The sequence below is a fragment of the Anomaloglossus baeobatrachus genome, chromosome 9 (genome assembly GCF_048569485.1).
Source record: "Anomaloglossus baeobatrachus isolate aAnoBae1 chromosome 9, aAnoBae1.hap1, whole genome shotgun sequence".
In the NCBI taxonomy this organism is placed as follows: domain Eukaryota; kingdom Metazoa; phylum Chordata; class Amphibia; order Anura; family Aromobatidae; genus Anomaloglossus; species Anomaloglossus baeobatrachus.
In genome coordinates this window covers 21902269-21929987 of record NC_134361.1, presented here as the reverse complement: position 1 = coordinate 21929987, position 27719 = coordinate 21902269, and the positions used below count along the sequence as shown (strand labels likewise).

Genomic DNA, 27719 nt, shown 5'->3' with positions numbered 1-27719 from the left:
CTCCCCATCGTGCTCCATCCGCCATGCTGCGCACTCCCCATCGTGCTACATCCCCCATGCTGCGCACTCCCCATCGTGCTACATCCCCCATGCTGCGCACTCCCCATCGTGCTACTTCCCCCATGCTGCGCACTCCCCATTGTGCTACATCCCCCATGCTGCGCACCCCCCATCGTGCTACATCCCCCATCGTGCTACATCCCCCATGCTATAATAGTTCTCCTATTATACTCAGAGAGGAGTATAATAGGAGGACTGTAATAGGAGGAGTAGTCCTGGGGGGAGAGGAGTATAATGCCGGCTCCCTGCACATGTGTACCGGGAGCCGGTGTACGCTGGTAACTATGATACACATCGGGTAACCAAGGGACCTTAGTTACCCGATGTGTATAATGGTTACCAGCGTTCACCGGCTCCGTCACGATCCCAGCAGCGCAAGTTTATGTCTGGCGAGGCGTGCGGAGGGCCGGGGCGAGCAGCCAATCCATGCGGAGTGCGGGGCCAGGCCGAGGCGAGCGACCAATCCGTGGGGGGGCGGAGCCAAGACGAGGCGAGCAGCCAATCCGTGCGGGGGGGCGGGGCCATGGCGAGCCCAGCGGCCAATCAGCTTTGTGTCACCGTAAGGACACAATTTTGGAGCAAGAGAGACAGACAGACAGACAGACAGAATAAGGCAATTATATATATAGATTAGAGAAATCCACTTCTTTCTTTTTGTGGACAGATCATTTATTCTCAAAAATCTCAATTCATTGGTTAAAACAGTCTTCAGTGAATACAGATTTCCTGTTTCTGATATAGGAAGAAGTCGCCGTTGTAGTGAAGCAGACACAAGCGGCTGAGCCGGCGGGAATGTCCTGTGCAGATTGGATGGGCCACAGAGGGGGCATAACAGCTGGGGACATTGTACTGTTCCTGCACCATCAGATCCGCCATATTGTCTCAGGGTCGTTGGACGATCATTTGCCGCAGTAGTTTGTTGAGCTGATGATGATCTTCATGTATTTACCGGTGGAGGGGGGTTACTTGTTCTTTAATCGCTCTCGATTAGTCTTTCGCTTCTGCCAATCGCGAAGGAAACTGAACCCAACACAACGATAACAATTACGAGAATGACAACCAGGCAGATGGCGATCAGTATCCCAATGGAGAGGCCAGACGGGGCGCTGCTGACATTGCCGAAATCACCAGGAATCACTGTATAGAAAAAGAAAGAATCATGATCCTGTCCATCAATGAGTGTCTCTGTCTATACAAGTAACTGAGAGATTGGGAAAGAAGCTTTTGGCATCTCAATATAGGAAGACGAAGAGAAGAGGCGCCAGAGAACAGGAAAGACAGGACCGGCAGTGCTCTGCTCTCCGGCTACGACTTTCCCCTGTCCCTACATAGAACAAGACAGACATTATCAGACATTATTACTCCTGTGCCATGTAGAGCTGATACCGCTTATTAGGGCCAATGGACGACGTAGAGAGGAGGCTCCTGGGGGGATATTGCATCGAGAGAAGTCACTTTATCGTTTCTCCTATAATAACATGAAGGACACTTTATAACACTGAGCTGTAAACACCGATTCAGTATTATTTTGCTCAATATTCCTTCTTTTGTAGATAAAATGACGACAATATAATGTTTTTGGATACCTCAGGGGTTCCAAAGAACCCCCCTTCCACTTGCACCCCGATTTACGACTGTGTGCACGTCATACTACTCCATATATTTCCTTTTCTTGACTGTTGTACCAGAATATCCATGACATCCAAAATCTTCACCTACGACACCTCAACTAGCAACACTATTCTGGCGCAGGTTACTACATCCAGTGATTTCCATAGGACACCAGCCAACGATATCCATACTAGAGACTATGGAAAGGAATGAAGAAGACTGACATCCTACAAACTGCATTGTACCACCCGAGTACCACCGCCAGGGTAAAATACCCAGGGGTCTGAGTGATATTTTGAGCAATATTCCTTCTTTTGTGGATAAAATGACGACGTTTCAGGATCATGCCGACCCCTTCATCAAGATTATCCTTCAATATACATCAACATGTAAGTGACACGACGCTACTTTTTGAAGTTTTGCAGATTTTTATTTTGTGTTGTCCAGAATAGTGTAGATCAGTAACGCTTTAGTCTACAACACTTGATCTTCGACAGACAAAATGTCTTGCATGTGTTGCCTGGAGAAGAAATGTGCATGCTACACTGGTGCGCCTGGGTGTTGTGACTATGTCACAGTGAAATCACACCTGACAGGTTCACTAGCGGTTTAGTTGCAACACCCAGGCGCACCAGTGTACCATGCACCTTTCCTCTCCAGGAATCACACATAAGACGGTTTGTCTGTCCAAGGTCCAGTGTTGTAGATTCATATTATTTTGGACTGTACAAACAAATCTGCATATCAAAAAGGTGTGCTGTGTCTTACCTATTGGTACATGAAGCCCTTTCCTATTTTCTCTTTTTTTAGATTATCACTTTGTCATTTTCAATCCATTAAGTAACAATGATGAGCACACTGCAGGGAAAAAAATGGTCTAATGTCCCTCAATTAATATATTGGAACAGAAGCCTGTTGGATGAGTAGTTTATAATCATTGTTTAAAGGGGTTGTCTCATAATAAATATTTAAAGCATAAGGATAGTATTGGGCGGCCGTCCATTGGGCATTCTCACTGCTCCATACAAACTTTCATTAGTTCTATCACAAATAATCCCCACCTTTTTAAGATGGAGGAATTTGTCTTCCCATGCCGACTATAGCTTTTTGCTAAACTGTTCCATGAGCTGTTGTCTTCCAGTCACTGGGGATCAACTGCATGTTGCTTGGTGTGCTGTGGAGGTTCTCCATGCTTTTTGTTTTCCTCCTTACCATTTGTTGTCTGATAACTCTGTGTGATAGAGTTTTGGTTTCTCCTGTTCCTCTATCACTGATGGTGTTAACACGTTCCTGTCCCAGCTCCCACCCCGGGGTAAAGAGGGAAGGGATATCAGGGCTTGATAGTAGCAGGGTCAGGCTGGTGGCTCAGACATCCCCACCATCAGAGTTAACTCTGAGATAAGAGAAAGCCAGGGCCCCCCTAGTCTAAGGGCCAGTCTAGGAGCCCCAGTCCCCATTCATCATAAAATTGGAGTGATCGAAAATGTATTACCAATTATTGGAAATTGCTGATAAATCATTTATCTAGAGCGAAGGACAACCTGTGGCACAGTGGCCACCTGGGGAGCAGCTCTGGGTACTGCACTATTGGGGTTGTCTGTCCGTTATTCTGTCCAGGCGGTGATTTTTGATTAGCCATATGGCAGCACACAGCGGTGTCCTCTGGTGCTCGCTGCACTCTGCCCCCGAGGAGAGTAGAAGGAGCAAAGTCAGTGCTGGAGCTTGTGGTGGACGCCTCATCGTGACTCCCGGTGTCAGGCACACGGCTGTATGCATGATTACACCAATTATTACAAAGATAAAGGCTGGTAACACCGGATTCCAATGAATTTGGACTTTAACACAAAGATTTTTAGAAAGATTTCTTTCTTGCTTAAAGTTTGTCTTATAGTCCAAGAAATACAGTATGTTACTCCTTGTAGGTGTCACCTCTAAATGACGGCAGTATTTCCCTATCAGGCTCGTTATTAGTCTATGCTAGTTTTATGTCTGTAGATGGAGTAATAGGAAATCAATATTGTAAAATGAGGGGTTTACTCTACTTTTATCACTTTTCTCCACTTACTCCAGTCCTGGGAGAAGTCCTGCAGCATGCTACTATGGTTGACCTTACAGGTGTACACATCATCAGCCGTGGACGTGACATTGATTGATAAAGATAAAGAGGTCAGATACGTCAGGTCCAGTAATGGCAGGGTCGTCTTTTCCATCATCTCCTCTGATATCTGTTGTCCATTCTTGTACCACATTATGGAGATGTCTTTGGGGTAATGTCCATGCGCCCGGCAGCGCACCCTCAGTGTGCCATTGTCTATGGGGATCTGGGTCACCTTCACAACTGGAACTTCTGTAAGAGGAGAAAAGACCATATATATATCTATATATATAATTGCCTTATTCTGTCTGTCTGTCTGTCATGCTCCAAAATTGTGTCACGGTGACATGTCCTTACGGTGACACAAAGCTGATTGGCCGCTGGGTTCGCCATGGCCCCGCCCCCCCCACACGGATTGGCCTCTCGCCCCGGCTGCGCCCCCACACGGATTGGCCAGCCGCTCGCCCAGGCTCTGCCCCCCCCACAGATTGGCCTCTCGCCCCGGCACCCTGCAGGCATTGGCAACTCGCCCACGCCACGCCCCGCCCCCTCACGCAATAGACGTTAGCTCTGCCCCCCCCCCCCCCCCCCCCCGCATTGCCCGAACTGACACGGTCACGGAGCCACGAATCCCAGGTGAGTACTGTACTCCCCCCCCCCCTTCCCCCACTCACCAACGGGAGCCCACATCAGCGTACGCCGCCGCCGTATGCTGGTGTGGGCTCCCGTGCGAGGGGGGGACATGTTGCGCTGGTAACCATGCTTGCATAGTTACCAGTAAATCAAGGTCCTGCAGCGCGGGACTTCCACACGCACAAACATAACAGCACACACACACGCATCATCAGATCATCACTCACATCAGATCGCACTCACTCTCACAAACACCTCACACACACCTCACACACACCTCACACACACCTCACACACACATCGCATCCACACACTCACAGCATCCGGCGATATCGCTTGCTTCTCGGCCTCGATACTGTGCTGTGAGCTTCACGGACCTGCCGGAGGATTACATGGCCAGAAGCATGTGGTATCTCCCGGATGTTGTGACTGTCAGCGCGTATGTGCGATATCGTCAGTGTCTGTGTGTGTGAGTGTATGCGATCGGGTGTGTGTGAGTGTATGCGATCGAGTGTGTGTGAGTAGATGCGATCGGGTGTGTGAGTGTCGGCAGAGGAGCACGGCGTGCTGGAGGAGGCTGGGAGCAGAGAGGCTGATCATGGGGGAGGCTGGAAGGAGAGAGGCTGATGCTGGTGGAGGCTGATGCTTGGGGAGGCTGATGCTGGGGCAGACTGGGAGCGGAAGGCTGATGCTGAGGGAGGCTGGGAGGGGGAGGCTGGGAGGGGGGAGGCTGGGAGGAGAGAGGCTGATCCTGGGGAAGGCTGGGAAAGGGAGGCTGATGCTGAGGGAGGCTGGAAGGAGAGAGGCTGATGCTGGGGGAGGCTGGAAGGAGAGAGGCTGAGGCTGGGAGGAGAGAGGCTGATGCTGGGGAAGGCTGATGCTGAGGGAGGCTGGGAGGGGAAAGCTGATGCTGGGGAAGGCTGGGAGGACGGAGGCTGGGAGGAGAGAGGCTGATCCTGGGGAAGGCTGGGAGAGGGAGGCTGATGCTGGAGGAGGCTGGAAGGAGAGAGGCTGATGCTGGCGGAGGCTTATGCTGGGGGAGGCTGGAAGGAGAGAGTCTGATGCTGGTGGAGGCTGATGCTTGGGGAGGCTGGGAGAGGGAGGCTGGGAGGAGGGAGGCTGGGAGAGGTAGGCTGAGAGAAGAGAGGCTGATGCTGGGGGAGGCTGGTAGAGGGAGGCTGATGCTGGGGGAGGGTGGGAGGAGGGAGGCTGGGAGGAGAGAGGCTGATGCTGGGGAAGGCTGGGAAGAGAGAGGCTGATGCTGGGAGGAGAGAGGCTGATGCTAGGATGAGAGAGGCTGATGCTGGGAGGAGAGAGGCTGATGCTGGGGGCAGAGAAGCTGATGCTGGGGGCAGAGAGGCTGATGCTGGTGCAGCATGGGGGATGGAGCACGATGGGGGGGTGCGCAGCATCGGGGCTGGAGCATGATGGGGGGGTGCGCAGCATCGGGGATGGAGCACGATGGGGAGTTCACAGCATGGGGGATGGAGCACGTTTGGGAGTGCGCAGCATGGCGGGTGGAGCACGTTTGGGAGTGCGCAGCATGGGAGATGGAGCACGATGGGGGGTGCGCAGCATAGGGGATGGAGCACGATAGGGAGTGCGCTGCATGGGGGATGGAGCACGATGGGGAGTGCGGAGTATGGCGGATGGAGCACGTTTGGGAGTGCGCAGCATGGCGGATGGAGCACGTTTGGGAGTGCGCAGCATGGCGGATGGAGCACGTTTGGGAGTGCGCAGCATGGGAGATGGAGCACGATGGGGGGTGCGCAGCATAGGGGATGGAGCACGATGGGGAGTGCGCTGCATGGGGGATGGAGCACAATGGGGAGTGCGCTGCATGGGGGATGGAGCACGTTTGGGAGTGCGCACCTCCCCCCAACACACACACACACAAACGCACGCACGCTCACTGCACAACACACCACACACCACACACACACACACACACACACTGGGAACCACAAACAACTGCCCTACACAGACACCCACACACACAGACAACGCTGCACACACACAACACCCAACACACAAACACCGCGGCACACACAAATATACGCACATACCGCACAACACACACATTGCACTAAACATACCTCCCCCCAAAACACACCACACACACACAAACCGTGCAACACACACACACACAACGCTACAGACACACAGCGCTCCACAAACAACGCAACACACGCAACACACATACAACACCGCTCTCACCCCCCGTCACACCCAGACAACACCCAGAACATGTACAGCCCCTACACAAACACTTGGTAACTACACACAACAACATTATATATATATAACAAAAATCATACATGAACTACACAATACGTAAATTCTAGAATACCCGATGCGTAGAATCGGGCCACCTTCTAGTATATATATATATATATATATATATATTTATATATATTTATTTCCTCTGCAGTGACCCGTGGTTAAAGTTATTGTTATTGTGAACAGTTAAGGAAGTTGAGCATGAAATGATCTCTAAAAGACGTAAAGTTAAAGATGACACATTTCCTTTGTATTTTAGGCCCCCAATTTTTTTTTCATTTTCATCTCTTATATTTTTAAATTAACAAAAAAAAAAAAATGAGCCGATGAAGAAGTTTAGGCACCTTGTATGGTTAGTGCCTACAGCCAAGGAGTTCAAAATACCCATTTTTAAGATGCCTTATGACTCCAACAACAAGTTGAAAACATCAGAAACTCGAGTGAGTATCAAAATATACATTATTATTATTGTATGTCACAAATCCAAGAGTGTCTATGCCAGCGATCCTGAGGGAGTTCGACATGTACAGTGACGTGAGCAATTTTAAAGTTAACCTAACGAAATCTGAAATTTTAAATATCAATTTACCATCCTCGGAAGAGATTGCTCTACAAAAAGCGTTTCCTTTTAAGTGGTGCTCTACTTCAATGCAGTATCTGGGGGTACGATTGACAGCAGACCCCACACAAATCTTCCGACTAAACTACAAACCGATCCTTGACAAAATTATGACTGACATCCAGAGGTACAAAGGAAGATTAATGCCATTAAGATGGATATGCTCCCGAAGCTGCTTTATATTTTCCAGGCGGTCCCAATAAAAATACCAAACAATTTTTTTAAACAACTCAATACAGTGTGTTCCAGCTTTGTCTGGGGGCAAAAGAGACCACGATTGGCCCGTAGATTTTGATGTAGACATAAAAGTAAAGCGGGACGGGTCTCCCGGACTTTCAAGGCTATCACAGAGCGGCAGTATTGATAAGGATTGTAGACTGGTTCCATGGGAAAGCTGGAAAGGAGTGGGTCTCCCTTGAGAAAGACATGTCACCAGTCTCTTTAACCTCACTACTTTGGATCTCTAAAAAAACCCGTCAAAATATCTCACTTACTGTTTCTTTAACTCGGGATGTGATACAGATTTGGGATACCGTGAACAAAAAACAGACCTTGTCGTATGTACCAGGGCCCATGACACCATTATTTGACAATCCTAACTTTCCCCCAGGGATGAATGTGAACAAATTTTTAGTGTGGCCATCGACCCATGGTGTTAGACTGGGTCAAGTTGTGTCGGCTTCCCAACCTTTTCCTACCATCTCTAACTTAAAGCGATAACTTCCCGGACCAACCAGTACCTTGGTTTGCATACCTCCAATTACAGTCATTTGTGGCTGCCCTTCAGATGAGGGGGCTGACAAGTGCCAAATTAACCCAATTTGACTCTCTTTTGCTCCAGGACACTACTCCTAAACACCCCATATCTCAGGTGTATTCAGCTCTTACTCAACACCAGAATGATGATGAGCCTTGGTTTAAAAAAGAATGGGAAAGGGAACTGGGAGAGGTAATACTAAGGGATCAGTGGGAGAGAGCCTTCTTTTGTGCACACAAACTCCCGATGGCGTGTAAAGCACCGGAGCAGAACTATAAAATAATTACTAGATGGTACAAATGCCCAGAAACTTTACACAAAATCTACCCTTCCATTTCGGAAGTGTGTTGGAGATGCGATGCGGCCCCGGGCAGTCTGCTACATATCTGGTGGGAGTGTCAGCCAATATAGCAATTGTGGTCCAAGATTCTGCAGGTCTATGCTCAGGTTACGGGAGTGAAGGTTCACAAAACCCCCCAGTTATGCTTGTTATCTATGATCCCAGGCTCAGTTAAGACAATTAAGCAAGGTCTTTTAAAGCATTGCGTTACTGCAGCTCACGCTATTATCCCCAGAAAATGGAGATCATCTGTTGCCCCCACTCTGAAGGATTGGGTGACAGAAATGGACGCCTTGAGTTGAATGGAACGGCTCACTTCCTACAATCAATTGTACATGGATAGATATTATTTGGTTTGGCAAAGCTGGATTATGTTCCGAGATTCACCTGATCTCCAGAGGTGGATCTAGATTTACCTACCATAAAGAGGTTGGTCGCCTTAGAATGGTCTAAATGACATAATACGAGGTACATAAGCTCTCCTACCCCCCCCCCCCCCAAGCCCTCCCTTAATCTGTCATTGTTTGTCTGTATGTTCCCCTGTTGTTGTCGTCTTTCTCTTAGGGCGGCGTCACTTTCAACATCATTGTGTGTAAATTCTAGATGATACGATGAACGAGCGCAAAAGCGTCGTTATCGTATCATCGTTGCAAGCTCCAACTTTTCCATAATTTTGAGGCAGCGATGGTACGATGCTGTTCCTCGTTCCTGCGGCAGCATACATCACTGTGTGTTAACGCCGCAGGAGCGAGGAACTTCACCTTACCTGCCGCCGGCATCTCTGCGGAAGGACGGAGGTGGGTGGGATGTTTACATCCTGCTCATCTCCGCCCATCCGCCGCTATTGGCCGCCTGCCGTGTGACGCCGCTATGACGCCGCACAACCCGCCCCCTTAGGAAGGAGGCGGTTCGCCGGCCAGAGCGACGGTCGCAGGGCAGGTGAGTGCATGTGAAGCTGGCGTAGCGATAATTTTCGCTACACCAGCTATCACACGATATCGTACCTGCGACAGGGGCGGGGACTATCGCGTGCGACATCGCAGCATCGGCTTGCGATGCTGCAACGTGCAAAGCCCGCCTTAGTCTCTTTTCTTTCTCTGACTTTCTTTCCATTTTTCTCTTAATCTTGTTTTCCTTTTTTTTTTCTCTCTATGATATGGTCTTGATGTAAGGACTCTGTTATGGGTTTATTAATATAGCATAAGGATTGTGTTTTACACGTGTTGTACTTTATGGATTATCACAGGCTCAATATCCTTTTGGGTATGATATGCAATGAGACTATTTACAATTGTTCTTTGATACATGTGTTGATTCACATTCTGATGTAACTTGCATTTCAATTTTCAATAAAAATTTGTTTAAGAAAAAAAAATATATATATATACATATTTATTAATTGAAAAGACATACAACAAGATTTCAATAAAATATTGTGCTTAGTATCATAGTAATCAAATCCCAGTCAAAAAAGGCTAATCCGTAAGGTTCATCATAGGGTAAAATTATATAATATAATATTTTATATATAATTCATATATGTTACCAATTATGCATGACTGGTAACATATATGAATTATATATAAAATATTATATAATTTTATCCTATAATGAACCTTACGGATTAGCCTTTTTTGACTGGGATTTGATTACTATGATACTAAGCACAATATTTTATTGAAATCTTGTTGTATGTCTTTTCAATTAATAAATATGTATATTTTGATAATTATTAGTACCTAGTAGCGCCCCTTTGGCAGTGTCACATCTTTTTAAACACTTTTTGTAGCAGCCCAGAGTCTTTCAGTTCTTGTTTGAGGGATTTTCATCCATTCTTCCTTGGAGAAGTCTTCCAGTTCTGTGAGATACCTGGCTCGTCTTCCAGTTCTGTGAGATTCCTGGCTCGTCTTGCATGCTCTGCTCTTCCTTGGAGACATCTTCCAGTTCTGTGAGATACCTGGCTCGTCTTGCATACACTGCTCCACCTTGGAGACGTCTTTCAGTTCTGTGAGATTCCTGGCTCATCTTGCATGCACTGCTCTTCCTTGGAGATGCCTTCCAGTTCTGTGAGATTCCTGGCTCATCTTGCATGCACTGCTCTTCCTTGGAATCGTCTTCCAGTCCTGTGAGGTTCCTGGCTCGTCTTGCATACACCTCTCTTCCTTGGAGACGTTTTCCAGTTCTGTGAGATTCCTGGCTTATCTTGCATGCTCTGCTCTTTTGAGGTCTAGCCACAGATTTTGAATGATGTTCAGATCAGGGGACTGTGAAAGCCATTGTAAAACCTTCAGCTTGCCGCCTTTTGAGGTTGTCTATGGTGTATTTTGACGTGTGTTTAGAATCATTGTCCATTTGTTGAAGCCCATTCTCTTTCCTTCTCTTTTCTCCTCTTTTCAACTTAAGCTTTTTTACACATGTTGTTATGTTTGCATCAAGAATTTGTTGAAATTTCATTGAATCTATTCTTCCCTCTAACCATGAAATGTTTCCTGCACCATTGGAACAGTAGAACAATGTACCATAACTCCAGAGTCTGTTAAATCTTCCTGAAGGTCTTTTGCAGCCAGGCAGGGGTTCTGATTTGCCTCTCTAGCGATACTATAAGCAGCCCTAACAGACATTTTGCTTGGTCTTCCAGACCTTATCGTGGCCTCCACTGTTCCTCGTAACTTCCATTTCTTAATTACACTTTGAACAGAAGAAAGGGCAACTTAAAATTTCTTTGCTATCTTTCTATAGTCTTCTCCTGATTTGTGGACCTCCACCATTTTCAATTTCAGAGTGCTAGGCAGCTGTGTAGAAGAGCCCATGGCTCAAGGTTAGAGGAGGCTGGATATTTATAAAGCTGTGAAATTTGCATCACCTGGCCTTTCCTAATGATGATAGTCAACAAGACATAATCCTAAGAGGGTAAGGTCTGAAACCTTGGTCAAAGTTATTGGAGTACTCAAATCTCCAAGAACATCTAAAGTTTTGCATCGGCCTATTTTCCTTTTTATAATTTTTAAAATGTAAAACATTAAACTATTTTTTTTTTGCCTAAAATCCAAAAGAAATGTTTCATCTTTAACTTTACGCCTTTTACAGATTATTTCATCTTTAACTTGCCTAATGCCTGCTTTACACGAGACAATCTATCGTGCGATAGATCGTCGGGGTCACGGTTTTTGTGACGCACATCCGGCATCGCTTGCGACGTCGGCCTGTTTAACACCTCCTAGCAACGCAGTATCGCTCACAAATCATGAGTCGTGTACTTGTCGCTAGGTTTCATAAAATCGTTTATGAAACATGGCGCTGGTTGTTCATCGTTCCCGTGGCAGCACACATTGCTCCGTGTGACACCCCGGGAACGATGAACATCGCTTACCTGCGTCCCGCGGCTCCCGCCGGTTATGTGGAAGGAAGGAGGTGGGCGGGATGTTTACATCCCGCTCATCTCCGCCCCTCCGCCTCTATTGGCCGGCCGCCATGTGACGTCGCTGTGACGATGAACGTCCCTCCCCCTTCAGGAAGTGGATGTTCGCCACCCTCAGCGACGTCGCATGGGAGGTAAGTACGTGGGACGGGGCGTTTACGACTTTGTGCGCCACGGGCAATCAATTGCCCGTGACACACAAACGACGTGGGCGGTTACGATATCTTGTGCAATCGCACGATAGATCGTAACGTGTAAAGCCCGCATAACTTTTCACTATAACAATAATTTTGACCAGGGGTGCCCAAACGTTTACATGCCACAGTACCATGGGACACTGTGAAAACGACATCAAGAAATGGCTGATATTTGGCAGAACAAAGACATTACCCAGAATGGGACGTCTCTCGAAAAATGGATGAAAAGACAAAAAGAAAATTGGTCTGGGAGGCTGCCGAGAGGCCGACAGCAACATTATGTATGTGAGGCTGCCTTACCTTTCCTAGTAAATGTGCAGTTTCCCAGTGACAGCAGTTCGGTGATGTGCGGTATACATACATTCACCAAAATATATTGGTTGTTTTTTAATATACTTTCATTAGAATTAGCAATTTGTGCCATTTCCTCCGCATCCGGACTTTCTGCCACAAATCTCGCCTTCTCAACATTGAAAGACAAAAATGGTTTTCCATCAAAACGAAAACTGAATGACGCCTGGACCGTGCCGTTATCGTGTTTGGAGCAGCCTTCCAATACCTGGAGAACGTGGAATCCTATAAACAGGGAAAACACAAAGACAATTCATTATAATAGTCAATGAGTAGATGTGGCGCGCCTGAGGCTTCAGTCACCACAGAGGTACTGCATCTCAGCCAGAGGTGTGGTGCCCCATCCTGGGTAAGGAAGAGGTCATCCCCCGGTGTACACACAACACACAACACACTCATTTGGCCACTTCCCACCAGGCCAGGGTTAGGGCTTGTTGCTACTAAGCTATGTATAGCTAGCCACTGGTGGTGGTACCTCATTCCCCCTAATCTGACCCAGCCTGGGGGGGGGGGAGTCTAGTTAGTGGGGGCACACTGTAGAAAGTAAAAGAGAATAGAAATAGCAGAGGAGTAAAGACCTGTGGTCTGGAGCTGGTGCAGCTCGACCCAAGCATAGGAGAGAAGGGGTCCTAGAGCTAACGGGAAATGCGACATACACCCATGGACTCGTTCCACATACGACATATTGGGGTGGAGGGACTTGGCCACAGAACAGGGACTGGTTCCTAGACTAGAGGAGAAGAACCAATGTGCTCAGCTAGTAAAACCAGAGGCTAAGGACACTACAAGTACTGAGGCCAAACCCGCACACAAATAAGCTGGAAGGTGACCATAGAGGGCCAGGGGACAAAGCTTCAGGCCACCCCGTAGGGTCTGCGGACACCGGCTCAGGGCACTGTGTGTGTAGGCGCGGGACAGGCGGGAGAGGTCAGCGCAAGAAGATGACCAGGGAAGGAACATAGAAAGGGTGCACCGGTCTTGACCTCCGAACTGCCCGGGATTGACTGGAGTCCATCACAGTGGATCTCAGCACTCCAAAGACGGTCACTGACTAGTCGTGTTAACCTGGAGCCTGTTACAGTCAGTAAACAACTTTGAGACTGCACCCCTTTGTCGCTCTGTTATTCACCTGCGCCTCCGGCCTGCACCCCGGCCAGTACAGACTACTACTCCCAACAGCCCTGGGGCCCAGCTCTGGAGAGCTATACCAACCAAACTGCATCCCCATCTGCCCCAGAGGTCCCATCCCGCAGCATCGGCTATCTGACTGAGTACCCCAGGTGGCGTCACGAACTACCATCCCCTGTAAATAATCCCCACCATTTTATTAATGACACCGCCGGGGTCATGGAACCAGGCCCTGTCGCCATGACATCCTCCGAGACAAGGACCGGCCCGGTAATGAGTGCCCCACGGCCCAGATGTGGGCGTGTCATAGACAGAAAGTATATTGGATCCATTCATTCTATAATGCAATTATCTAATATGGAGACAAGTCTTTTCTCCTTATTCTTCCTGATATTTTCCTCTAGTTTTATATTTTACTTGTGTCCTTTCATAATCCCATTGAGGATACATAGGTGGTCCAGATCCTCCAGGATGGTCCATCCATACTTGGTGTCACAAACAGATTTGCTGTGTTTCCCAGCACAGATGAAAGAGCATGAAGCAGATACCATGACATGGATTATGATGTTAGGAGTGACAGAAAGGGTCGTAAAAAGGCATCAGTCCAACAACAAGACTCGTATCTGGTCCTGTGTGCAAAGGAGAACTGCCAGAGCCCTACAGCATGACCTCTAGTGGCTACTGGTGTCCATGACCAAACTGTCAGGACCAGACTCCATAAGGGCCCAGCGTCCCGTAATGCAACCTGTACTCTCTGTTCAGTACCATGCAGTCAGAGAACCTAGGAGTTGGCAGGTCCAGGTTTAGCACCCAATTCTTTTCACCAATGTGTCACGCCGGAGTGAGGATCGCTTGGTGTTGGGCACAAGTGGAGGGGTTCACCAGGGAAGATATAAAGGAAAAGCCTGATGATAGGGAGAGGGGAGAGAGGACACCATCTGAACTCATCGGTGGCTGATCCCTGAGCTCTCTAATGTCCCTAAACGGGTCCTTCCACCCATGCACAACCACGTGACTACTCCTTGGCTGACCCTAGACTAGCCCTGTCTAGTGCGCAGGTCAGCAAGATACTACTCTTACTTCAATTATAAAGACAACACGAGGAAGATGAACAAGCAAGGGAAACAGATTCAACATTAGAACTGTAATTTTACTCCAAAAAGAGATTCCAAGGCATATGCTGGAAAGATCGCCACAGCTTTCTTGGGTCAGCTTAGAATGAACTATAACCGGCATTGAGAGGAGTGAGGAGCAGATATTTATAGCTGAAGGGAGCGGCTGCAGCAGAGTTTACAACTACCTTTTAGATCATAGTTGGGTAGAAAGGAACCTTAACCCCTTCAGCACCAGATAGAATTAAATAATCGCCAACTCAGTGTTTATTTCTGTTACTGTTGATGATTATGGTTTACAGCCAATGAAAACCCGAAAGTCATTATCTCCGAAAATTGAATATTATATAAGACCAACTGAAAAAATGATGTTACACTCAGAAATGTTGGCGCCTCCTGAAAAGTCTGTACAGTAAATGCCTCAATACTTGGTCGGGTCCTTTTGCATGAATTACTGCATCAATGCGGCAATGTGGCATGGAGGCAATCAGCCTGTGGCACTGCTGAGGTGTTATGGAAGCCCGGGTTGCTTTGATAGCTGCCTTCAGCTCGTCTGCATTGTTGGCTCTGGTGTCTCTCATAGATTCTCTATGGGGTTTAGGTCAGGAAAGTTTGATGGCAAATCAAGCACAGTGATACTGTGGTTAGTAAACCAGGTATTGGTACTTTTGGCAGTGTGGACAGGGGCCAAGTCCTGCTGGAAAATGAAATTTCCATCTCCAAAAAGCTTGTCGGCAGAGGGAAGCATGAAGTGCTGTAAAATTTCCTGGTAGACGGCTGCACTGACTTTGGTCTTGATAAAACACTGTGGACCTACACCAGCAGATGACATGACTCCCCAAACCTTCTGGACATCTGTCAAGTCAGCAGTCTTCCCCATGATTGTGTAGTCTACTGAACCAGACTAAAGGGTACTTTACACGCTGCAATATCGGTACCGATATCGCTAGCGAGCGTACCCGCCCCTGTTGGTTGTGCGACACAGGCAAATCGCTGCCCGTGGCGCACAACATCGCTTACACCCGTCACATGGACTTACCTTCCCTGCGACATCGCTCTGGCCGGCCAACTGCCTCCTTTCTAAGGGGGCGGTTCGTGCGGCGTCACAGCGACGTCACACGGGAGCCGTCCAATAGCAGAGGAGGGGCGGAGATGAGTGGCCAGAACATGCCGCCCACCTTCTTCCTTCCTCATTGCCGGTGGAGGCAGGTAAGGAGATGTTCGTTGCTCCTGCGGCGTCACACATAGCGATGTGTGCTGCCGCAGGAACGAGGAACAACATCGCTAGTGCCCAAACAATGATATTTGGTGTTTGGACGACCTCTCCAAAACCAACGATTTTTACCACTTTTGCGATCGTTGAAGGTCGCTCGTAGCTGTCACACGCTGCGATGTCGCTAACGATGCTGGATGTGTGTCACAAACACCGTGACCCCGACGATAAATCGTTAGCGATGTCGCAGCGTGTAAAGTACCCTTAAGGGACCATTTTAAATGCTTAGTAAGCCTTTGCAGGTGTTTTGTGGTAATTATTCTAATTTTCTGAGAAAATGACTTTTGGATTTTCATTGGCTGTAAGCCATAATCATCAACATTAAGAGAAATAAACACGTGAAATAGATCCCTCTGTGTGTAATGACTCTATATAATACAGTATATAGGAATAGATCCCTCTGTGTGTAATGACTCTATATAATATATAGGAATAGATCCCTCTGTGTATAATGACTCTATATAATATATAGGAATAGATCCCTCTATGTGTAATGACTCTATATAATATATAGGAATAGATCCCTCTGTGTGTAATGACTCTATATAATATATAGGAATAGATCCCTCTGTGTGTAATGACTCTATATAATATATAGGAATAGATCCCTCTGTGTATAATGACTCTATATAATATATAGGAATAGATCCCTCTGTGTATAATGACGCTATATAATATATAGGAATAGATCCCTCTGTGTATAATGACTCTATATAATATATAGGAATAGATCACTCTGTGTATAATGACTCTATATAATATATGCATTTCCCTTTTTATATTGAATTGCTAAAATAAATTAACTTTTTGAGAATATTCTTGTCGCGGGCGGGGAGGAGGGTGTCAGCATACCGCGCTCACCCCTTCTGCTCGGGTCCGGCAGTTGCTCCTAGTGGCTCGAGCTGCGGGCCGGATCCCGGGGTGTCTCGAGTGACGCTCCTCGCCCGTGAGTGAAAAGGGGGGGGTGTTTGTTGGGATTATAGTTCGTGACGCCACCCACGGTTGTGGTGATTGCACCACCGCTGCTCAGTGTGAGGGTCCCGGGGATGGTGATGGGAGCAGCCAGGTGTTGTGTTGCCCCTCCGTGGGTAGGGGTTGGTGATCCCGGGGCCCGGTGAAGAGATGTGAAGTGTAGGGCCTGGAGGGCGCAGGGACACGGGGGCAGCGCTATGCCTTGCGGCACTGTGGCACTCACTCAGCCTGAGACACGGACACAGTTTGTACGGTAAACCAACGGCTGGTAGGACGGTCCCACAGACGGTTGCACCTGCACTCCCGGTAGGTGACGGTGACGTCTCTCTTCCTTGCACCTGTTTGACTGATGGTAGCGGTGAATTCCCTCCGGTTACCCGCTCCCCGACTGCAATCTGGGCCGGAGGAGCTCTACACTTTGCCCGCAGGCGCTGGCCCTGGGGAAACTGGTGCCTTGGCGGTGGCGGTGTCTCCCCGGTAATGGTCGGGCTGTTGCCGTCAATCGGGACTTTGTTGCTGGGGGATCTGCGTCCCCTTCACTGACGGATTCGGCAAATTGGGCGACTCCTAGCCTTGCCGGGGTCCGAGAGGCCCCTGCCCTGGTGCTGACTGTCCTTCGGAACACTGCTCCAGACCACCGGGCACACAGCCAACGGGGTCCTTCCAGGAACTTCCAAACGGTCCCCCTCCGGACAGTCACCGCCGTCGCTGACCTTGCTGTTCTAGCCCTACACACAGCTGGGCTCTCAGGCTTCTCCTTCTCTCTGCTCTGTCACCACTTCTTGCTTTCCTCCTTTTCCACTTTCCTTTCCTTCACTTTCACTTCTGGTTGTTTCCTCTAGCCCCTGCCTGGGCTACTCTGCTTCTTTACTCAAGCCCTGCCTGGGCTAATCTGCTGTTCACTCGTTCATGTCCCTGACTGGACTGCCTGGTAACTTCCTGCCTCCAGAGTTGTGAGCTCCTTGGTGGGCGGAGCCAACCGCCTGGCCCACCCCCTGGTGTGCATCACAGACTCCTGGAGGGAGGCAACAAGGATTTCTGGTTAGCAGGTGTGCCTACCTGGAGTGTGGGGTGTAGTGGTGTTGTTATCTGTGTCCCCTGGCTTGCCCAGGGCGACACATTCCCCCTTAGCAAAATGCACACCGTCCGCGGGCTGCCGTCCTACACCGGTTTTATTTTTCTGTAAAAAGGGGATAACAGGTTAAACATAACATAAGCATTTTCAATCAACTCTTCCCAAGACGGGAGGCACATTTTACTTTTAACGTTTCAACGGTGTACGGTCACGGTTTCCGCTCTCTCCCACCCAAGCAACCTGGCCCTGATGCTGCCCCTAAAACCCAGGCAGCACCCCTTGACCCACAGTCCAGCACAAGTCACCCGAGCGGGATCTGTCCTTCCCTCCAGAGGGTAGCCACCGGTCCCTTTGGTGGCTGGGCCCTGGCCTGCTCTGCTCAGGGCCCTCCCTCCAACCTGCCTCTCCGGAGGCGGCCTGCGGAAACGGTAACGGTACCCAACATATTTACAAGCCACTAACGTTTGTGGTTGCCCTGCAGAGTTCACGGGCTTGTCCATGGCTAGTTCCCATGCATAAACTTTTAACGGTCCCCACGGGGACAACGGTGCCGGCTCCTGCCGGTTGCAGATCAACAAAATAAATCAGGTGACTTCTCGGGTAATCATTTTCATTATCTTTGGCAAAACTTTTCAACTTTTTCAAACAAACTTTCAAACAAACAAAGCGCTGGTCCCTACGGGGACGGTGCTGCGGGCCTCCATTGCCCTACTCCGGTCCTGCTGCTGCTTCATCCGAGGGAGGGGGTGCAGAGCTCATCTTGCCCTCCGGGCTGCCCCTCAGCTTTACATCCAGGGCAAACCACCCCCTCTCTCCGCAGTGCCGAGTGTACCGCACCATGTCTCCCGGGATAAGATTGCGGCCAGGATGCTCTTCGGGCAGGTGAGCATGCACATCCCGCCGGGCCACAAATACCTCGGCCTCCAGGCCCGGTTCGTATATGAACCCGTAGCCCCGGCGGATATCGAATCGCCTCACCTGCCCCTCGTAGAACGGGCCCCGGACACGGAAGGTCGCTTGCCGCAGGTTCTCCTTTTCCCGTATGACTCGGGCCACCAGCTCGGCTTTCCTACGCTCCCTCTCCGCGATCTCCAGGCCCAGCTTGGTCGGCTCCCTGTCCCAGTATGGCTCCGGCGCACGGGTTGAGCCCCACGGGACATTCAGCACGTTACCCACTGTCAGGAAGGTGGGTGGCGTATCCCGCGGTGTCATGGCCTTGGGCGCTGCCTTGCAGCAACAACCCGGCGCCACCTCAGCCGAGGTGTGGGGGATGGGCACAGGGGCTTTCCGCAGTTGGGCCTTCGGCTCGGAGCGGGTCATCGGCTTCGGCTCGGGGAACTGCTCGGGGACTGTCTCTGGCGCAATCTTCGGGGCCTTCCATGGCAATGCCTCCGATTTGCTTCTGGCTCCGGCTACAGGTCGGTCCGCTGGGGCGGACGGGCTGGGTATCGCTACCGGTTGCGGTGGTAGCGGGCCTAGTGGCGGGGTCACGGCCTCCGGGACGGGTGGCGAAGGAGGCAACGGGGGGAGAGGGCTTGGACCGGGTCCCTCAGCCGCAGCGACCGGTCCCTCCGGGACATAGGGGCGTGGGTCACTCACCCTCCCTTCCTCCGCTTCCTCCTCGCGTCTCCGCACGGCTGCCAAAACGTCCGCCATGTCGGTCTCCCACTCCTCCAGGAGGAGCTGCATCTTGACCTGCAGCCTTAGATGGAGCTGCGCGGTCCGGATCTCCACCCACGCTGCGGTTCCCGGTGCGGGGGCCACGGTGTTTCGGGACGGCATCCACATGGTGTCTTTGCTGTTTGCTTCCAGGAACGGTTTTCTGGCAAGGTCCTGGCGTCCCTGCTTTTATAGCGGCGACTACATGCCGCCAGCCGCCATCGCTTCCCCCTTAGCTCTTTCCGGCCCCTCCTCTCTCGGGGCGGAGTTTTGGCCTTCGCGCCTCTACTGCTCGAGAAGACGCTCGAGCGGGAACTTTTCGCGCCAAAGATGGCGACTTCTGAAATTTTTCTGCCGGATACCTCCGGCGGTAACAAGGCGCACCTCTACCAGACGGCAGAGCGGTAAGATCCTGTTCGAGACGCCAAGTTGTCGCGGGCGGGGAGGAGGGTGTCAGCACACCGCGCTCACCCCTTCTGCTCGGGTCCGGCAGTTGCTCCTGGTGGCTCGAGCTGCGGGCCGGATCCCGGGGTGTCTCGAGCGACGCTCCTCGCCCATGAGTGAAAAGGGGGGGGTGTTTGTTGGGATTATAGTTCGTGACGCCACCCACGGTTGTGGTGATTGCACCACCGCTGCTCAGTGTGAGGGTCCCGGGGATGGTGATGGGAGCAGCCAGGTGTTGTGTTGCCCCTCCGTGGGTAGGGGTTGGTGATCCCGGGGCCCGGTGAAGAGATGTGAAGTGTAGGGCCTGGAGGGCGCAGGGACACGGGGGCAGCGCTATGCCTTGCGGCACTGTGGCACTCACTCAGCCTGAGACACGGATACAGTTTGTACGGTAAACCAACGGCTGGTAGGACGGTCCCACAGACGGTTGCACCTGCACTCCCGGTAGGTGACGGTGACGTCTCTCTTCCTTGCACCTGTTTGACTGATGGTAGCGGTGAATTCCCTCCGGTTACCCGCTCCCCAACTGCAATCTGGGCCGGAGGAGCTCTACACTTTGCCCGCAGGCGCTGGCCCTGGGGAAACTGGTGCCTTGGCGGTGGCGGTGTCTCCCCGGTAATGGTCGGGCTGTTGCCGTCAATCGGGACTTTGTTGCTGGGGGATCTGCGTCCCCTTCACTGACGGATTCGGCAAATTGGGCGACTCCTAGCCTTGCCGGGGTCCGAGAGGCCCCTGCCCTGGTGCTGACTGTCCTTCGGAACACTGCTCCAGACCACCGGGCACACAGCCAACGGGGTCCTTCCAGGAACTTCCAAACGGTCCCCCTCCGGACAGTCACCGCCGTCGCTGACCTTGCTGTTCTAGCCCTACACACAGCTGGGCTCTCAGGCTTCTCCTTCTCTCTGCTCTGTCACCACTTCTTGCTTTCCTCCTTTTCCACTTTCCTTTCCTTCACTTTCACTTCTGGTTGTTTCCTCTAGCCCCTGCCTGGGCTACTCTGCTTCTTTACTCAAGCCCTGCCTGGGCTAATCTGCTGTTCACTCGTTCATGTCCCTGACTGGACTGCCTGGTAACTTCCTGCCTCCAGAGTTGTGAGCTCCTTGGTGGGCGGAGCCAACCGCCTGGCCCACCCCCTGGTGTGCATCACAGACTCCTGGAGGGAGGCAACAAGGATTTCTGGTTAGCAGGTGTGCCTACCTGGAGTGTGGGGTGTAGTGGTGTTGTTATCTGTGTCCCCTGGCTTGCCCAGGGCGACACATTCTCATTTATTGACATGCGCCTGTAGATCACCGTTTAGGTTAATTTCAGGTCACATGGCCTAGAAGAGGACCGAAGAAACGCTGCAAACCGGAGAAGATGGCGATTTGTAAATATTGTCATGTACTTGCATTACATCATTTACATAATTAGGAATGAATAGGGCATACAACGTCTCCTCTTTCAGTGTCACTTGCAAATATACTGTATATGAAATATTTGTTAAAAAATATGGCCATATAGCCCGTAATACAAGAATCTGATCTATGAGGTCTTGGGCTGGGTTCATATTCACATCAAAAAAAAGAAAAACATTCCACATATTTTGGAAAAGAAAAACACAATATAGTCCACCTTCTGTTCATGGACCCAATAGTAATGTAATGCTCCACCTGTGTCTGAAAAATGACTAAGCGCTTGTCATGTATAGTCACCCAACTTGGTGCCCTCTGCTTTGGCGTTTCTTCCCTACTGCTTCCAAGATGGCCCCCGCAGTGGCATGAGAAGTGGAGTCTAAACTGCATCTCCCCTGACTTTCACATGTCACAGCATGAGGAATACAGGTCCAGACTCATCACGGCCCTCGCCATGCCACTCCAAGGGTCATCATGGAAGCAGACGGAAAGTAACATCATTCTGGAGGAGGCAAATGGAGGGCAGCAGGTACGGTGACCATACGAGAAATGTGGTGTGTCATGACACCCTGTAACGCCCATTCCGGAGTCCCCATGCTGTTCTGCCCCCCTCCCCCAGCGTGGACGTCAGTTCCCTCACCTGCCCAGATGTTCTTCAGAGGCTGCCCCGTCTCTGTTCCATTCTGCTGTCTCCGAAACCCTGTTTGCACCTCACTGGCTTCCTGATTCTGCTCATAAGGTGCGCACACCGCCATGCCCCTTTTCTTAAAGGGCCAGCATACCCTAACCTGGAAGTGCCTTTCAGGTCAGCTGAGAGTTTTCAGGTACTTAAGACACCTTTCCCCTATGGGAAGTGCCTGGGCAATGAGTCAGATACGTTTCCAGTTCTCAGGTCCTGTAGCACTGATGCTGCTCTCTGTGGTGAAGTGTGCTATATTCTGCTGCTGATCTGTGTCTGTGTTTCAGTGTGCTGCTGTTATCCTAAGTCTCTATCAGAGACTGTCTTTCCCATTCTCCTGGGGCAGCCGTGGCACCATCAGTCTTCCCGAGTGGCACCCGACCTCAGACTTGCAGCGCAACACCCTCACCATTAGAGGCTCTGGTGAGAACCAGGTGTAGTTCCGCAGTCAAGCCCCTCTGGGTCTACTGTGTGTTGTGGTCAAGTGGGTCCACTAATCCCCTGCTCGCCCCCGGTGAGCATAACACACCCACATGCTAATGTTATATGAAACAAAAAACCCATGGCTTTACAATGATGGACCTTTGGGTTCTATATAAAAGAAGGAATTTTCAAACATATTTTATTTATGAAATGCCCAATTCATGGGGTTTAGTTATACTAAAAAGTGTAGAAAACACATAATGTATAAATGTCACTTACCCTCCGTGTGATTCATATCATGTAACATATCGTGTAGAAAGTTTAGCATATATGTCTGTTCTGAATAGAAATGTAGACTTGCGTCCAATAACGTTGCATACGGAGTTCTAAACCAGGGAACGCGACGTTCCACCACTTCATCGTCGCTGTCGTACCACATTAGGGTGATGTCGCCCAGCGTCCGTCTCATCGTGTACGAAGTAATATTTAATGTCAGATCAGTGGTTACCGACTCAAAGTAATAATGAGAGTGATCACCTGTGAGAGAGGAACCGACGGGCTGGGGTTATACCGAAATCACAGTCTGTGCACAATGTACAGCGTAAGGGGATAAAAAAGAGAGAAATAGGAGGAAAACACTACATAAAGAGAGGTTTAAGAGGAAATAATACAAAAGGGAGGAGCTGAGGAAATAATACAAGAGGGAGGAGCTGAGGAAATAATACAAGAGGGAGGAGCCGAGGAAATAATACAAGAGGCAGGAGCCGAGGAAATAATACAAGAGGGATGAGACAAGGAAATAATACAAGAGGGAGGAGACTAGGAAATATTTGATTTGATTTGATTTATTAAAAAAACAAAAATGACGTGGGATCCCCTCATTTTTCTAATACCAGCCAAAGTGCAGCAGACAACTGAGGGCTGATATTATTAGGGTGGGAAGGGCCATCGTTATTTGGCCCTTTCCAGCCTAACAATAGCAGCCCACAGCCGTCCCAGAAGTGGCGCATCCATAAGATGTGCCAATTTTGGCGCTGGACCCGGCTCGTCCCGTTGCCCTGGTGCGGTGGCAATCGGGGTAATAAGGAGTTAATGGCAGCAGCCCATAGCTGCCACTAAGCCCTAGGTTAGTAATGTCATGCGTCTATGAGACACCCCATATCACTAATTTGCAAGTGAAAGTAAATAACCACAAACAGCCAAGAAAATCCTTTATTTGAAATAAAATAAAAAGCCACCCTCTTTCACCACTTTATTAACCCACAAAACACACCTCCAGGTCCGAAGTAATCCACATGAGGTCCCACGACACTTCCAGCTCTGCTACATCCCTGTCCTGTCACAGCCAGCGGTCATATCCATGGAGCCAGCTGTGAGTGTGGACAGAGACGAAGCGACCAGAATGAACTGGGGTGAACCCCTAACGTCACAGCTACGGGTCCCACAGTACGGCGGGTGTCGCAGGAATGGCGTCACGGCCGGGTTCACTGCGGTTCAGGCCGCTACTGAAGTGAGCTGCGCGATCGGCGGTGCCGTGACTCACGTGAGTCCTCCAGCTGTGGCTCAGTTCAGTCGCAGCTTGATGTGCGCTCACCGGTGGAGGACTCGAGATGTGACAGCAAACACCTGAGTCACGGCACCACCGATCGCGCTGCTCACTTCAGTCACTCGGGTGGTTTGCTGTGACAGCTGGAGGACTCCACCGCTGATAGAGCGACTCTCTTTGGTGCTGTACGATTTAGACACGCCCACCGGCGGCTGTGATTGGTTGCAGGCAGACAGCTGTCACTCAGCATAGGGGCTCGTCTGACTGCAACTAATCACAGACAGGGGGAGGAGTCAATATGTATGAGGCTAATGAGCGGGTCGGCAAGAAGATGAGAGGCAGGGGAGCAGTGTGACAGCCGGTGATCGGTGAGTATGCAGTGCTTGGGGAGAACGAGAGACAGCGCAAGGGAGACAGACACCGACACTGACACGGCACTGACACTCACGGGCACCACACTGACACAGCACCGACACTGACAGGGCACCGACACACGGACACAACACACAAACACTGGTGAACCGCAGTGAACCCGGCCGTGACGCCATTGCTGCGACACCCGCCGTACTGCGGGACCCGTAGCTGTGACGTCAGGGGTTCACCCCAGTTCATTCTGGTTGCTGCGGCTCTGTCCACACTCACAGCTGGCAGCCATGCTGTATGACCGCTGGCTGTGAGGGGACAGGGATGTAGCAGAGCTGGAAGCGTCGTGGGACTTCGTGTGGATTACTTCGGACCTGGAGGTGTGTTTTGTGGGTTAATAAAGTGGTGAAAGAGGGTGGCTTTTTATTTTATTTCAAATAAAGGATTTTCTTGGCTGTTTGTGGTTATTTACTTTCACTTACAGATTAGTGATGTGGGGTGTCTCATAGAAGCATGACATCACTAACCTAGGGCTTAGTGGCAGCTATGGGCTGCTGCCATTAATTCCTTATTACCCCGATTGCCACCGCACCAGGGCTACGGGAAGAGCCGGGTCCAGCACCAGAATTGGCACATCTTATGGATGCGCCACTTCTGGGACGGCTGTGGGCTGCTATTGTTAGGCTGGAAAGGGCCAAATAACGATGGCCCTTCCCACCCTAATAATATCAGTCCTCAGTTGTCTGCTGCACCTTGACTGGTATTAGAAAAATGAGGGGATCCCACGTCATTCTGTTTTTTTAATAAATCAAATAATTAAAAAAAAAGTGTGGGATCCCCTCTATTTTTCATAACCAGCCAAGGTACAGCAGAGAGCTGAGGGTTGCAGCCTGCAGCTGCTGCTGTTCCTGTGCTGGATATGAAAAATGAGGGGGACCCCATGTTATATTTTTTTACCCCCAAAAAAATAAAAAAAGCTAACCAAGCTGGCTATCCCTCTCCTGTAAAAAAACCGCAATGACAAAAACACACCAAAAACGCATCAAAATCGCGGTAAAAACGCACCGAAAACGCACCTACATTACAAGCGTTTTTTGGGACATTTCCAGGCTCTCTCTGACAAGGAGCAGTTTTGGCTGCAGTTTTGGTTGCAGTTTTGGCTGCAGTTTTGGCTGCAGTTTTGGTTGCAGTTTTGGTTGCAGTTTGTGTGCAGAAAAAACTTCAGCGTGCGCATGTAGCCAATGGGTGACAAATGTTGACAAAAACGCAGGAAGAATGAACATGCTGCATTTTTTTTGTCACAAACTTTAGACAAAAAAAAAACCGCTGACAAACTGCAGTGTGCGCAGCAAATCTGACTTCTCATAGACTTTGCTGGGAAGTCAAATGTCAGAAAGTTCTGACAACAAAACTGCAGCCAGAAATGCAGCAAAAAAAGCGGCGTGCGCATGTAGCCAAGAGGTCTTGGTTTTTATGGTACAAGTTGTATTTTTCAATGACACCATTTATTTTACCATGTAATGCACTGAAAAGCTGTAAAAAAAAAAATCCAAATGCTGTGGAAAAAAATGCAATTCCATCATTGTTTTTTTGGGTTTCATCTTTACGGCACTTTTAGCATTTTCATTATTTTCTCCTTATGGCATTTATTTTTAAATCAATTTTTTTATATGTCACTTCCCTTTCAGTCCTCATGGGGACATTAACCTGCGATCACTCGTTCTATTTACAGCCATACTTTACAATTGCACTATGAAGCCCGGCTTGCTGCTTGTTGCTGGAGTTCACCGAAGATCACAGCATCGGAGGCTCTCAGTTGGACTGAGTACTCTTGTGCAAAAATGAACTAAAATACATTTACTCAAAAAATTACAAATTTTTAGAAAGTTGCAATTCATGAATCAGCCCCCCAAATTTGGAAACCCCTCTCCAACAATGGGAAATATTAAAAACAGCACACAAACAGATAAAATCAAGTTAAAAAAGGCAAGAATGTAAAAGAATATGGCACAAATGAAAAACAGGTACCAAAAACTAGACAAAAAAAGACTCAAATGCCAAAATACAAAGCTTTTTAGATATTGTATGATATGTTTTAAACCTGAAGAAAGCTTTTTATAGAGGTCAAAACGCGTTGCATAGTTTTCAGCTAGTTTATGTGATGCTAAACACTACAAGCAGTATGAATAGAAGGGTAGTCAGACAAGCCAGGATCATATGTCAGGAGGTAACGTATAAGATTCAGAGAGCAGACAGAGATGTGGTCAGGAAGAGGTCCGAGGTCATAAGTCAGGAGGTAACGTATAAGGCTCAGGGAGCAGACAGGCATGTGGTCAAGGAGAGGTCCGAGGTCAGAAGTCGGGAGGTAATGTATAAGGTTCAAGGAGCAGACAGGGACGTGGTCAGGAAGAGGTCCGAAGTCAAAATCCGGGAGGTGACGTATAAGGTTCAGGGAGCAGACAGAGATGTGGTCAAAAAGAGGTCTGAGGTCAAAAGCCAGGAGGTAACGTATAGGGATCAGGGAGCAGACAGAGACATGGTCAGGAAGAGGTCTGAGGTCAAATGCCGGGAGGTAACGTATAAGGATTAGGGAGCAGACAGAGACGTGGTCAGGAAGCGGTCCAAGGTCAGAAGCCGGGAGATAACCTATAAGGTTCAGGGAGCACATAAGGATGTGGTCAGGAATAGGTCCAAGGTCAGAAGCCAAGATCAGAACACTTACGCCAGACAGGAGCCAATAGCACACTGAGCAAACAGGAGGTATTACTGGTGAAGTTCAGACAACGCAAGCCCAGTAAAGAAACACAGCAATCACCAGGAACGAGGCGCATCTGTGAAGGCACCTCCCAAAACTAGCGTGGACCCTAGTGCTGAAAGACAACCTGTCAGCAAGTGCACAAGACACATAGCAGAACATTTTCAAATACAAAATGCTCCGCACAGCGGAATCGTGACAGTTTATTAAATCAATTCTGTTTTGTTGGATCTATTGTTGGGGAGCGCCATCATTGATTTTTGTATATTTCAAATGCAAGAATGAATTGGAACCTAAAACGTCCACTGTAGAGATACTCCAAGATCAAGATCAATCAATAGAAGTATCACATAAAAGTGTCCCGATAGGAAAGTGTTTACAGTAACGATTCTCAATGGATGAAGCCGACAATCAATACAAGATCAGAGAAGCAAAATAACAATGAAAAATAACGTTACCTGCACAAGTGACGTGAACGGACACCACGAGGAGTAACACTCCGGCTAATCTGCAGCGGCTCATGCTGGCAGCTCCTGGT

General features: G+C 49.4%; 1 protein-coding gene across 1 annotated transcript; it reads right to left on the bottom strand.

The window, feature by feature from the left end:
• Nucleotides 1–695: 695 nt before the first annotated feature.
• LOC142250305 (major histocompatibility complex class I-related protein 1-like) lies at nt 696–27719 on the bottom strand. The gene is made up of 5 exons (XM_075322445.1): nt 27640–27719; nt 22797–23054; nt 12311–12586; nt 3737–4018; nt 696–1197 (listed from the first exon to the last, which is right to left on the bottom strand). Exons 1-5 carry the CDS (start codon nt 27701–27703, stop codon nt 1034–1036), a joined length of 1044 nt encoding a protein of 347 aa, XP_075178560.1. The 5' UTR covers nt 27704–27719; the 3' UTR covers nt 696–1033.

Excerpts from the sequence above, each read along its gene's own strand:
- LOC142250305 (XM_075322445.1), bottom strand. The coding sequence starts at position 27,703 with ATGAGCCGCTGCAGATTAGCCGGAGTGTTACTCCTCGTGGTGTCCGTT. Across the intron at positions 4,019-12,310 it reads CTGCACATTTACTAGGAAAG|AAGTTCCAGTTGTGAAGGTG; the intron begins GTAAGGCAGCCT and ends CTCCTCTTACAG. Across the intron at positions 1,198-3,736 it reads GGACTTCTCCCAGGACTGGA|TGATTCCTGGTGATTTCGGC; the intron begins GTAAGTGGAGAA and ends TTTTCTATACAG.